Here is an 11,707-nt window from a genome sequence, read left to right on the forward strand (position 1 = left end):
TTTTGTTGATGGTTTCCTTTGCTGTGCAAAAGCGTTTAAATTTAATTAGGTCCCATTTGTTTATTTTTGCTTTAGTGTCCTTTGCCTTAGGAGACCCCCCCAAAATACTGCTACAATTTATGTCAAAGTGTGTTCTGGGGCTTCCCTGATGGTGCAGTGGTTGAGAGTCCGCCTGCCAATGCAGGGGACACGGGTTTGTGCCCTGGTCTGGGAAGATCCCACATGCCGCAGAGTGGCTGGGCCCATGAGCCATGGCCACTGAGCTTGCACGTCCGGAGCCTGTGCTCTGCAACGGGAGAGGCCACAACAGTGAGAGGCCCGCATATCGCAAAAAAAAAAAAAAAAAAAGAGTGTTCTGCTTTTCTTCTAGGAGTTTTATGGTTTCTGGTTATACATTTAGGTCTTTAATCCATTTTGAGTTTATTTTTGTACATGGCATGAGAAAATGTTCTAATCTCATTCTTTTGCATGTAGCTGTCCAGTTTTCCCAGCACCACTTATTATTGAAGAAACTGATATTCCCCATTGTATATTCTTGCCTCCTTTGTCATAGATGAATCAACCCTAAACGCAGGAGTTTATTTCTGGGCTGTCTATTCTGTTCCATTGATCTGTGTGTCTGTTTTTGTGCCAGTACTATACCGTTTTGATTACTGTAGCTTTGTAGCATAGTCTGAAATCAAGGAGCATGATACCTCCAGCTCTGTTCTCTTTTGTCAAGATTGCTTTGGCAATTCAGGGTCTTTTTTGGTTCCATATAAATTTTAGGAAGAATTTGTTCTAGTTCTGTGAAAGATATCATGGGTATTTTGATAGGCATTAAATCTATGGATTGCTTTGGGTAGTATGGATTTTTTTAGTGATATTCTTCCAATCCATGAACATGGGATATCTTTGTATCATCTTTCGTTTCTTTCATCATTGTTTTATAATTTTCAGAGTAGAGGTCTTTCACCTCCTTGGTTAAGTTTATTCCTAGGTTTTTAATTCTTTTTGATGCAATTTTAAACAGGATTGTTTTCTTGCTTTCTCTTTCTGCAACTTTACTGAATTCATTTATTAGTTCTAAAAGCTTTTCATTGGAGACTTTAGGGTTTTCTGTATATAGTATTTTGTCATCTGAAAATAGTGACAGTTTTACTTCCCTTCCAACTTGGATGCCTTTGATTTCTTTTTCTTGTCTGATGGCTGTGGCTGGAATTTCCAATAGTATGTTAAATAGAAGTGGCGAGAGTGCGTATCCTTATCTTTAGAGGAAAATCTTTTAGCTTTCACTGTTGCGTATGATGTTAGCTGTAGGTTTGTCATAAATGGCCCTTATTATGTTGAGATATGTTCCCTCTATACCCACTTCTATGAGAGTTTTTGTCATGAATGGATGTTGAATTTGGTCAGCTGCTTTTTCTGTAGCTCTTGTGATGATCATGTGATTTTTATCCTTTCTTTTTTTTTTTTTAATGTGGTGTATCACATTGATTGATTTGTGAATATTGAATCATCTTTGCATCCCTGGAATAAATCTCACTGGATCGTGGTGTACCATCCGTTTCTATAAATTGTTGAGTTTGGCTTGCTAATATTCTGTTCAGGATTTTTGCATCTATATTCATCAGAGATATTGGTCTGTATCTTTCTTTTTTTGTAGTGTCTTTGTCTGCTTTTGGTGGCCTCATAGGATGAACTTGGGTGTGTTCTCTTCAGTTTTTTGGAATAGTTTGAGAAGAATAGGTATTAGCTTTTCTTTATACATTTCATAGAGTTCTCATGTTAAACTGTCCAGTCCTGGACTTTTGTTTGCTGGGAGTCTTTTTATTATGAATTCAGTTTCACTGCTAGTGATCTCTTTATTCAGATTGTCTGTATCTTCCTGATTGGGTCTTGGAAGATTGTATGTTTCTAAAAATGTTTCCATTCCTTCTAGGATGTCTAATTTGTTGGCATAAAAATATTTGTAGTATTCACTTATGATTTTTTGGTATCTCTGTGATATCAGTTGTAATTTCTCCTCTTTCATTTCTTGTTTTATTTATTTATTTATTTATTGGCGGTACGCAGGCCTCTCACTGCTGCAGGCTCTCCTGCCGCAGAGCACAGGCTCTGGACACGCAGGCTCAGCGGCCATGGCCCATGGGCCCAGCCGCTCCACAGCATGTGGGATCTTCCCAGACTGGGGCACGAACCCGTGTCCCCTGCATCAGCAGGCAGACTCTCAACCACTGCACCACCAGGGAAGCCCTTTTTTTGCATTTGTTTTTAAACATCTTTATTGGAGTATAATTGCTTAACAATGGTGTGTTAGTTTCTGCTTTATAACGAAGTTAATTAGTTATACATATATATATGTCCCCATATCTCTTCCCTCTTGCATCTCCCTCCCTCCCACCCTCCCTATCTCACCCCTCTACGTGGTCACAAAGCACCGAGCTGATCTCCCTGTGCTATGCGACTGCTTCCCACTAGCTATTTTACATTTGGTATTGTATATATGTCCATGCCACTCTCTCACTTTGTCCCAGCTTACCCTTCCCCCTCCCTGTATCCTCAAGTCCATTCTCTAGTAGGTCTGCATCTTTATTCCCGTCTTGCCCCTAGGTTCTTCATGACCATTTTTTTTTTTTTTAGATTCCATATATATGTGTGTTAGCATATGGTATTTGTTTTTCTCTTTCTGACTTACTTCACGCTGAATGACAGTCTCTAGGTGCATCCACCTCATTACAGATAACTCAGTTTTGTTCCTTTTTATGGCTGAGTAATATTCCACTGTATATATGTGCCACATCTTCTTTATCCATTCATCCGATGATGGACACTTAGGTTGCTTCCATGGCCTGGCTATTGTAAATAGAGCTGCAATGAACATTTTGGTACATGACTCTTTTTGAATTATGGTTTTCTCAGGGTATATGCCCAGTAGTGGGATTGCTGGGTCATATGGTAGTTCTATTTGTAGTTTTTTAAGCAACTTTCATACTGTTCTCCACAGTGGCTGTATTAATTTACATTCCCACCAACAGTGCAAGAGCGATCCCTTTTCTCCACACCCTCTCTAGCATTTATTGTTTGTAGATTTTTTGATGATGGCCTTTCTGACCGGTGTGAGATACCTCATTGTAGTTTTGATTTGCATTTCTCTAATGATTATTTATGTTGAACATTCTTTCATGTGTTTGTTGGCAATCTGTATATCTTTTTTGGAGGAATGTCTATTTAGGTCTTCTGCCCATTTTCAGACTGGGTTGTTTGTTTTTGATTCTCTTGTTTCTTGAGGTAGGCCTGAATTGCTATAAACTTCCCTATTAGAACTGCTTTTGCTGTGTCCTGCAGATTTCAGAAAGTTCTGTTTTTATTTTCATTTGTCTCAAGGTATTTTCTGATTTCCTCTTTAATTTCTTCATTCATCCATTGGTGTTTTAGTAGCATGTTGTTTAGTCTCCATATGTTTATGTTTTTCCCATTTTTCTACCTGTAATTGATTTCTAGTTTCATACTGCTGTGGTCGGAAAAAATGCTTAATATAATTTCTTTCCCCTTAAATTTGTTGAGACTTGTTTTGTGGCCTAGCATGTGTTGTCTCCTGGAGAATGTTCCATGTTCACATGGAAGAATGTTCCATGTTCACATGGAATACACATTCATGAAAGAATGTGTATTCTGCCATTTTGGGATGTAATGTCCTGTAGATACCTGTTAAGTCCAACTGGTCTGATGTGTTATTTAAGATTACTCTTTCCTTATTGATTTTTCTGTCTGGATGGTCCATGTGATTTTTCTGTCCAGTGATGTAAGTGGGTTAAAGTTTCCTCCTATTATTGTATTATTGTCAATTTCTCCCTTTATGTCTGTTAATATTTGTTTTATATATTTAGATGCATATATGTTAACAAATGTTATATTCTCTTCTTGTATCGATCCTTTTATCATTATATAATGCCCTTTTTTGTCTTTTGTTATAGCCTTTGTTTTAAAGTCTACTTTATCTGATATGCATATTGCTACCCCTTCTTTCTTGTTGTTTCCATTGCATGAAATATATTTTTCCATCCCCTCACTTTCAGTCTGTGTGTGTCTTTAGCTCTGAAGTGAGTCTCTTGTAATTGTTTATTTTGCTAAATATATGCAGACAATCACAGAATTTTTTTCAGTATGTTGCATTCTTTATAATTTCTCGCTTTGCTCTCTAATGGGTTATAATTATTATGACTTGAGGGAAATTTTCTAGTAATTTCCCAGACTTTCTTGTTGAATTTCCTACTGAGGTGTAGGATGATTAACCAGTGAAGGTTTCTCTTGCTGTCTTTGTTATTCTACATATAATATATATATATATATATGTATATGTATATATATATATTTTTTCCATATATGTGGTCAAAACTATGGTTTCTTGCATTATCCCTAAAACTACCTTGCAGTTGAATCCAGGTGCTTCAGTATGGTGCGTTTTATAGAACTAGGTTTAGATTAATATTGCCTGTTTTGGGTTTACTCCAGGTTTCTCCTCTTAGGTTGATTTCGTTCTGCATTTACTGTCTTCCGGTTATTTATAATACTGGACTAACTGCTTGGAACAGACCAGCCCTGAAAATAGAAACTGAATCTATGGGGATATACAATTCAGCTTTCAATTTTTTTAACCCACATATAGCTAATTATTTTTCCTCTGTATTTCTATATTTTTCTGTTTCTATTAGCAGAAATGACCTCTTCATTTGAGCATTTCCGAGCAGTTCATAATCAACTTAGTTAATTGCTAAGAGACTCAAATTCTCAGTGGTAGGTCATTGTTATTTAAAACACATGCACTGAATACATAATCATTTTATGTCTTTTTTGACAAAAAAGTTAATTTGGGAATCTGTGGCTAAATAGTATATATTAATGGATGTGGAGCAGCCATAGTGAAACAGTAATAATGTTCATCTTTAGAGATAGAAATTGTTTTGAGTGAGGAGGATAAAGTCATTTTCAGTTTAGCAACTACAGTAAAGATAAGGTTTATTTTTATAATTTTACATAAAATTATTTGGTCATTTTTCCATTTCTGGAATGTCATTTATTATTTTTATTTTCTTTATGGAATTTATATTTTGTCCTTATGTGTTTGATTCCTTTTAAATAAATAATGGATTCACAGAAGAGATTTCAAGTGATGAAGAGGAGACGAATGTAACTGCTCAAGCAATGCAGTCAAATAATGGAAGAGGTGAAGATGAGGAGGAAGATGATGATGACTGGGATGAAGAAGTATTGGAAGAAACTGCCCTTGAGGGATTCAGCACTCCACTGGACCTTGACAATAGTGTGGATGAATATCAATTTTTTACACAAGCCCTGCTGAGTATGTTGTTACTCCCTGAATCTTCAGATATGTTTTTCATTTCCATCTGTTAGAAGTTGTTTTGGGATCTTCCCCCAAATTGGTTTAGATTCCCTTTAAATTTTTAATTTATTTTTAATTATAGAAATCCCCAAACATACACAAAATGAGAGCAAATAGTATAACATCCATCACCCAATCCCAGCAACCTTAATTGTTGTAAAGTGGCAGGGTGAGGCTGCAGGGTATCCTCACAAAAGTAATTACAGGCAAGAGTATCTGCATATATTGTTCATCCTCTAGATATGAATGGATAAGGATTTTTGCAGAATGAAGTATCTCACATATGTTGCTTAAAAACTGTGGCCATATTGGGGCTTCCCTGGTGGCGCAGTGGTTGGGAGTCCGCCTGCCGATGCAGGGGACACGGGTTCGTGCCCCGGTCTGGGAGGATCCCACATGTCGCGGAGCGGCTGGGCCCGTGGGCCATGGCCTCTGGGCCTGCACGTCCGGAGCCTGTGCTTCGCAACGGGAGAGGCCACAACAGTGAGAAGCCCGCGTACTGCAAAAAAAAAAAAAAAAAAAAAAATTAAAAATTGTGGGCATAAACTTATTAGCAATTCAGAATCCCCATGTGAATGAACAGAGTCCAATAGAGAGTAAATTTTTACTACATAAGCAGTTTACCAATTTGTACAGCAAAGGACACTAGAAACTCAAAGATTGGGAGAAAATATTTGTCATGTACATGTCATAGGCTTAAGACCCACAGATTACAAAGGCCTTCTATAAATGAATAAGACCAATAACCCAGTAGAAGAATGAAAGATATAAATGGAAAACTTATAGAATTAAAAATAAATAATAAGCCAATGAAAGCACTTAGAAAATTATTATAAACAAATTATAATGAAAAAATCCCACTAAATAGGTTGTTTTATAGTTACATCATATTTCTCTGGTAATACCATAATTTAGCTTATTTCCACTGATGGACATATAAGATATTTCCAGGGTTTTTCTTTTTTACAAGCAATATTAAATTGAACATCCTTGTGTATAAAATATTGCTACTAACAAGGCAATGGTAGTGTAATATATTGGCATTATTTAGTATGCCAATGTATTGGTTGTTACAAATACCATTAATGAACCACCTCTATGATTTATTGAAATTCAGCTGGAACAAGAGGTAGAGAGTACAGGGAATGATATTCCAAAGCATGAGGAAGATAAGAGTGTAAATGTGGAGACTGGAATGTGGAGGGTACGCTCTAAGGCAGTTACTTCCAGACCTGGGTGTGCATCATAGGCAACAAAGAAGCTCTTAGGTCTTGAGTGGTTTGAAAGTGCTCCTCAAGAGATAGGCAGCCAGGGGCTTCCCTGGTGGCGCAGTGGTTGAGAGTCCGCCTGCCGATGCAGGGGACACGGGTTCGTGTCCCAGTCTGGGAAGAGCCCACATGCCGCGGAGCAGCTGGGCCCGTGAGCCATGGCCTCTGAGCCTGTGCGTCTGGAGCCTGTGCTCCGCGACGGGAGAGGCCACAGCAGTGAGAGGCCCGCGTACAGCCAAAAAAAAAAAAAAAAAGATAGGCAGCCAGCTTTGGCTCAGTCAGCATATAGGGACCACTGCTTAAAGTCTCTGTGAAGTAGTAAAATTGTACCAGCCTTGAAATCTGGTGGGTTTTTTTTTTCCTTTTTCTTTTTGGCCGTGCAGCATGCGGGATCTTATTTCCCTGACCAGGAATCGAACCTGTGCCCCCTGCAATGGAAGCAGGGGTCTTAACCATTGGACCGCCAGGGAAGTCCCCCAATCTTGAATTCTGGACTGAGATTGTCTTTATCCCATTTCCCATTAGAGTGTTTTTGAATGTTTTTCTGTAAAGAGGTGACCTTGGGGATATGATAATTTCCTTCAGGGGTATATTATCTGATGATGATGTCCAAAAAGAACTGAAGGAGGCTAGACTCGGGAACCAAGTGTTAGGAAATTACTTTATTGATTTAGGAGTAATAGGGCCCTGGAGTGGGAGGATGGCATTTGATGGGACAAAGCGTATCAGTGAAAGACATCAAGAAAGCAGCACAGAATTGGATGTGGAGAGAGCATGATTAAAGATGTTAGGCATTTACAGTGGTTGACTAGGAGACTGATAGAACTAGTGATGGAAATGGGAGATAAGGAGGGTTTGGGAGGTAAAATGTTAAATTTGGTTACAGTTGTACTGAGTTTGAGACCAGGAAGCTTAGGGAACAGTTTTGCCTAAAGGTACAAATTTGAGTTTTTGGCATAGAAGTGATGCTGAAGGAGCAGGTAGCATGAGAATTCCTGAGGAAAATGGTAACAAGTGAGTAAGGTGTTTCCCAAGATCTGGATTTTAGGCAGCATTCATAGTTCGTAAAAACCCAGGAAGAAGAGGAGATGGGGAGGGAGCAGAGAACTAGGCAAAACAGAGATTTGTGATGTCCCAACCTTCCTTTATAGCCCCACGTAGGTCGAGTACTAAAGTGAGTACTCAGTAGTCCTTTGTTGGAATAAGTTTTATCACCTATTGTCTGTGATCATTTCATTGTAATCTGATTGTGTTATTAGTTATCCTCTGAAATAATAATTGTCATTGGACTCCTTTATTTTTCCTTCTCCCTCAACACACCCCCAAAATACAACAGCTGTGCAGAATCGGGATGCTGCCTGGTACCAACTGCTGATGGCACCGCTCAGTGAGGATCAGAGGAGGGCGCTACAGGAGGTGTACACACTGGCTGAGCACCGAAGGACGGTAGCAGGTCAGCCAGCATGATTTCTAGATCGGAGTGCATGTGTCAGAGTGCCCGTATTCAGCTTTTATTTTACGAGCCTGGTGGCACCTAAATACTGTTCTAAAAATTGTTAGAGGCCAACCTTTCAAGATAATAAGGAATTACCATTATTGTATGATCTTTTTAATCATCCATGATATATTAGCTCTGTGAAACACCATGTGTTAATGTGTCTTTAGTGGTGTTCTTATTCACACCCTTATCCTATTTTGGAGCCAAAGGTAAGATGTAAAGGTTGGGATGAATCTTGCTGAGGGAGAGTTAATCAGCTGGGTCACCCATCTAAACATCTAAACAACAGATGGGTCAAAAGCATTTTATGAATTCTTGCAGGGCGCTTGTATTCCTAGAAATTGAAATACCCTCCATTTCTATTTGTTGGGCTTTATGTGTTGGTGATTCTCGTTGATTTTCAGTTTTTGAGCTGGAGAAATTGTTTTACACAGACGTTGTTATGGTCACTCCTAGAAAATTAGTGGAAGATTTTGTAATTACAAAAGTATTTTAGTGGGGAACATCATGGAATAGGAATCTAGAGTTTAGAACCCAGCTTCTTCTGCTTGGATTTAGGCTTTAAGTCCTGTACAGATTCTGTATCGGCCCTCCTGATGTGAGAAGGCAGTGTGCCCTTTCAGCAATAGACACTAGCTTTGAGCCTTGTTTTTATTTTGCTCAGTTTTAGCAAATAGTCTTTCCAAGATAGAAAATATAACTACAGTCTTCCTTCGGTATCTGTGTGGGGGGGATTGTTTCCCTGACCTGCCTTGGATACCAAAATCTGAGGATGCTTGTGTCCCCTGTTAAGATGGTGTGGTGCAGTGGGCCCTCTGTATCCGTGTGTTCCATATCTGCTGGTTCCGCATCCCCAGACACCAAGACGATGGTACTTACTGACACGGGTTTATTAAAGGCTAATGTTCAATTGGGCAGAATAATTAATACCACGATTCACATTCCTTCACAGTACTAACTCTAAAGAATCTGGCCCCTTTGAGGTTATTTCCAACTTTGTCACCTTAAATACTCCTCTCTTTTCTCCCCTTTCTCTTGGCAAATGCTAGAGGCAAAGAAGAAGATTGAACAACAGGGAGGCTTCACCTTTGAAAACAAAGGAGTCCTCTCTGCATTTAACTTTGGGACTATGCCCACCAACAACTGAAAGAAGGAAGATCAACTGACCAAATGTCATCGCTACGTGGTACGTCAGCCAGAAGGAGAGGGTCAAGGGGAGCCGGGGCTACTCTTTGTGCCACCTGCTGTGCCAGTTACTGCCTGGCGTCCGGCATCACCTTTCTCCACCCCTGCATCCCCTTTGACCTTTCTCACCCTGAAATATATATTTTAAGCAGCTACTGTAATGTATGAAATTAAAGAACAACAAAATCATTGGACTGCAAAGGACAAAGCATATGCTCCAAAGGATGAATGACCAAGGTGGTTTTAGAGGATTGGATGGAATTGCACGTCTCAGGTTTTGCCATGCAGAATCAATGGATTTATGCTAATAACAGTGCCTTCTGTTGTACATGAATTATCTGAAAAAATTTTTTTGGAGTGCATTGCAATTTTTTTTAAGGCATAAAACATATTTCTAGATAAATGTAAACCTTGGCTATATGTTGACTTATTCTGCATTTCACTATGTGAATTTACTGTTAGGACGTTAGCTACAAGTCACTCTGGTTTCAAAATCATCACTGCTCCCCTTGCTCTCCACTGCTGCTGGGGGTTTTCTTCAGGGGTTGTACAATATGCACTGGCTCTGGTTTTTCATAAGGTGTTTTTTCCTAAAGATGTGGCTTTCCTAAGAAGTGTCTTATTCTCTCTTCCATCATATTTTTCAGCCCTGAAAGGGGTGGTATTTCTTTTGAGTCAGCCTATATGAATATCGATTTCATTCATAACCTAATAAGTTCAGGACTCAAAAATTTCTTGGCAGCGAGTGGCAGGGACTCTTTTCATCACTGGAATTAACAATCAGTCCAAGTATATTCTGAATCATTCACTTAATTATGCAATTAATTGACAGTTATACTAAAGCACATTGGACTTCTATGAGAAAGGTGCTACATAAGCACACTGTCTTTCTGGATGGGGGCTTGCATTTTCAGTAACTTATCATTCCAGCTGTGTTGGACCCGGGTCCAAAACATTTTGTAACAATATTTTTTATCTAGGAAAAAGACCCAAGTAAATCTTACTTCTTGCTTTCTCACACATCTGAATTTTCTCCTATCTAATCTGTCCTAGTTTTTATTATAGCTCAGTTTGGCTTCTTATATTTTTCAAGGGTTGGGGATATCAGTCAGCTGCACTCTGACATGGTAATGATGCAAGATAGCCCATGATAAATATTGCAGATGGAGGCTACAGCTGTTTTTCTGAACTGATTCAACACCAGAACATGGGTCACAGTGTTTTCATTCAGTAAAGCAAAAGTGAATTTTCAGAATTTAGTATATTTCTGGATATGATACAGTTGTCCGTTTTTGTGAAATGTTTGCGGCTTATATTTTCCATCAGTCACTGGAGGAATTTTCTCCAGGTGCTTTCTATATTACCATCCCTTGTTAATATGAATTCTTTTTAGAATTTTAGGTTATTTAAGTAGTTTTTTACAGAAGTAGCCCAAGAAGCCATGAGTTTCAGAGTTAAATGATCCCCTGCTTTCTTCTGCCCCCTCTTCCCAAGGCATTGATGCTGAATGTGCCAGCTGGCGGTTAGAAGAGAAAGATGGCATGGGGGAGACTGTAGACATTGTAAGCTTTGAAGCTCTTCTTTTTCTCCTCATGTCCCAAATGGTTTAATTTTAACATAAGTAACATGCCTTCACACTGGACTGTAAAAGGCATGTGATTTTATTTTTGTGATGTATTGTCTTCTGCAGTATTAAAGGGAAAGAAGTGTTAATGTGTATCATCCTATCTTGTTTTTGAAGCCAGGGTAGTTGTACAGTTTTGTTACCAGCAGTGCTAACCTGAATGTGATATGATTACCTTGGAAAGGCAGGAACTCATATGAATGTACTGTAAAATAAAATGCGGACTGATTCCCAGGATCTTGAACTCCTCTGTGTGAAATGTTTTCTGAAATGTGGAGGTGCTAAAGCAGGTGATAAAAACCCATCAGTGTGTGTTTTCCTGACTCCTGGGGACCTGGAGCAAGGTGACCATAGGTCTGGGAGGGTAACAAGGGCTCATCAGGAACAGCTGAAGACTGGGGAGTGGTGGGGGCTAGAGCCCCCAACCAAGGTGTCCAAATAAGAGCTGCAGAAGCTCTGAAAAAGCAAGGTCATTCAACCACATCAGGACCTTGAAGGAAAGGAAAAAATGCCTGAGGTGGAGCCATTTTCTGATGGGCTGCCATCAAATTAGGAGTGGAGGGCTTCCCTGGTGGCGCAGTGGTTGAGAGTCCGCCTGCCGATGCAGGGGACGCAGGTTCGTGCCCTGGTCCGGGAAGATCCCGCATGCCGCGGAGCGGCTGGGCCCGTGAGCCATGGCTGCTGGGCCCGCGCGTCCGGAGGCTGTGCTCTGCAATGGGAGAGGCCACAACAGTGAGAGGCCCACGTAC

The 11,707-nt window shown here is 39.6% G+C and overlaps 1 protein-coding gene across 3 annotated transcripts in view; it reads left to right on the plus strand.

Moving 5' to 3' along the window:
• IPO8 (importin 8) overlaps window positions 1-11,196 on the plus strand; it is a 71,185-nt gene extending 59,989 nt beyond the window's left edge. For all 3 annotated transcript variants that reach the window (XM_027129322.1, XM_027129323.1, XM_027129324.1), the window contains 3 exons: window positions 5,138-5,341; window positions 7,988-8,104; window positions 9,199-11,196. In XM_027129322.1, coding sequence (XP_026985123.1) covers window positions 5,138-5,341; window positions 7,988-8,104; window positions 9,199-9,296 — 419 coding nt within the window. In that variant the 3' untranslated portion in view covers window positions 9,297-11,196. The remainder of the gene's footprint in view (window positions 1-5,137; window positions 5,342-7,987; window positions 8,105-9,198) is intronic.
• Window positions 11,197-11,707: the final 511 nt, after the last annotated feature.

This window comes from Aethalodelphis obliquidens, unplaced genomic scaffold (assembly GCF_003676395.1).
Source record: "Aethalodelphis obliquidens isolate GAN/ISIS:26980383/991018 unplaced genomic scaffold, ASM367639v1 scaffold36, whole genome shotgun sequence".
In the NCBI taxonomy this organism is placed as follows: domain Eukaryota; kingdom Metazoa; phylum Chordata; class Mammalia; order Artiodactyla; family Delphinidae; genus Aethalodelphis; species Aethalodelphis obliquidens.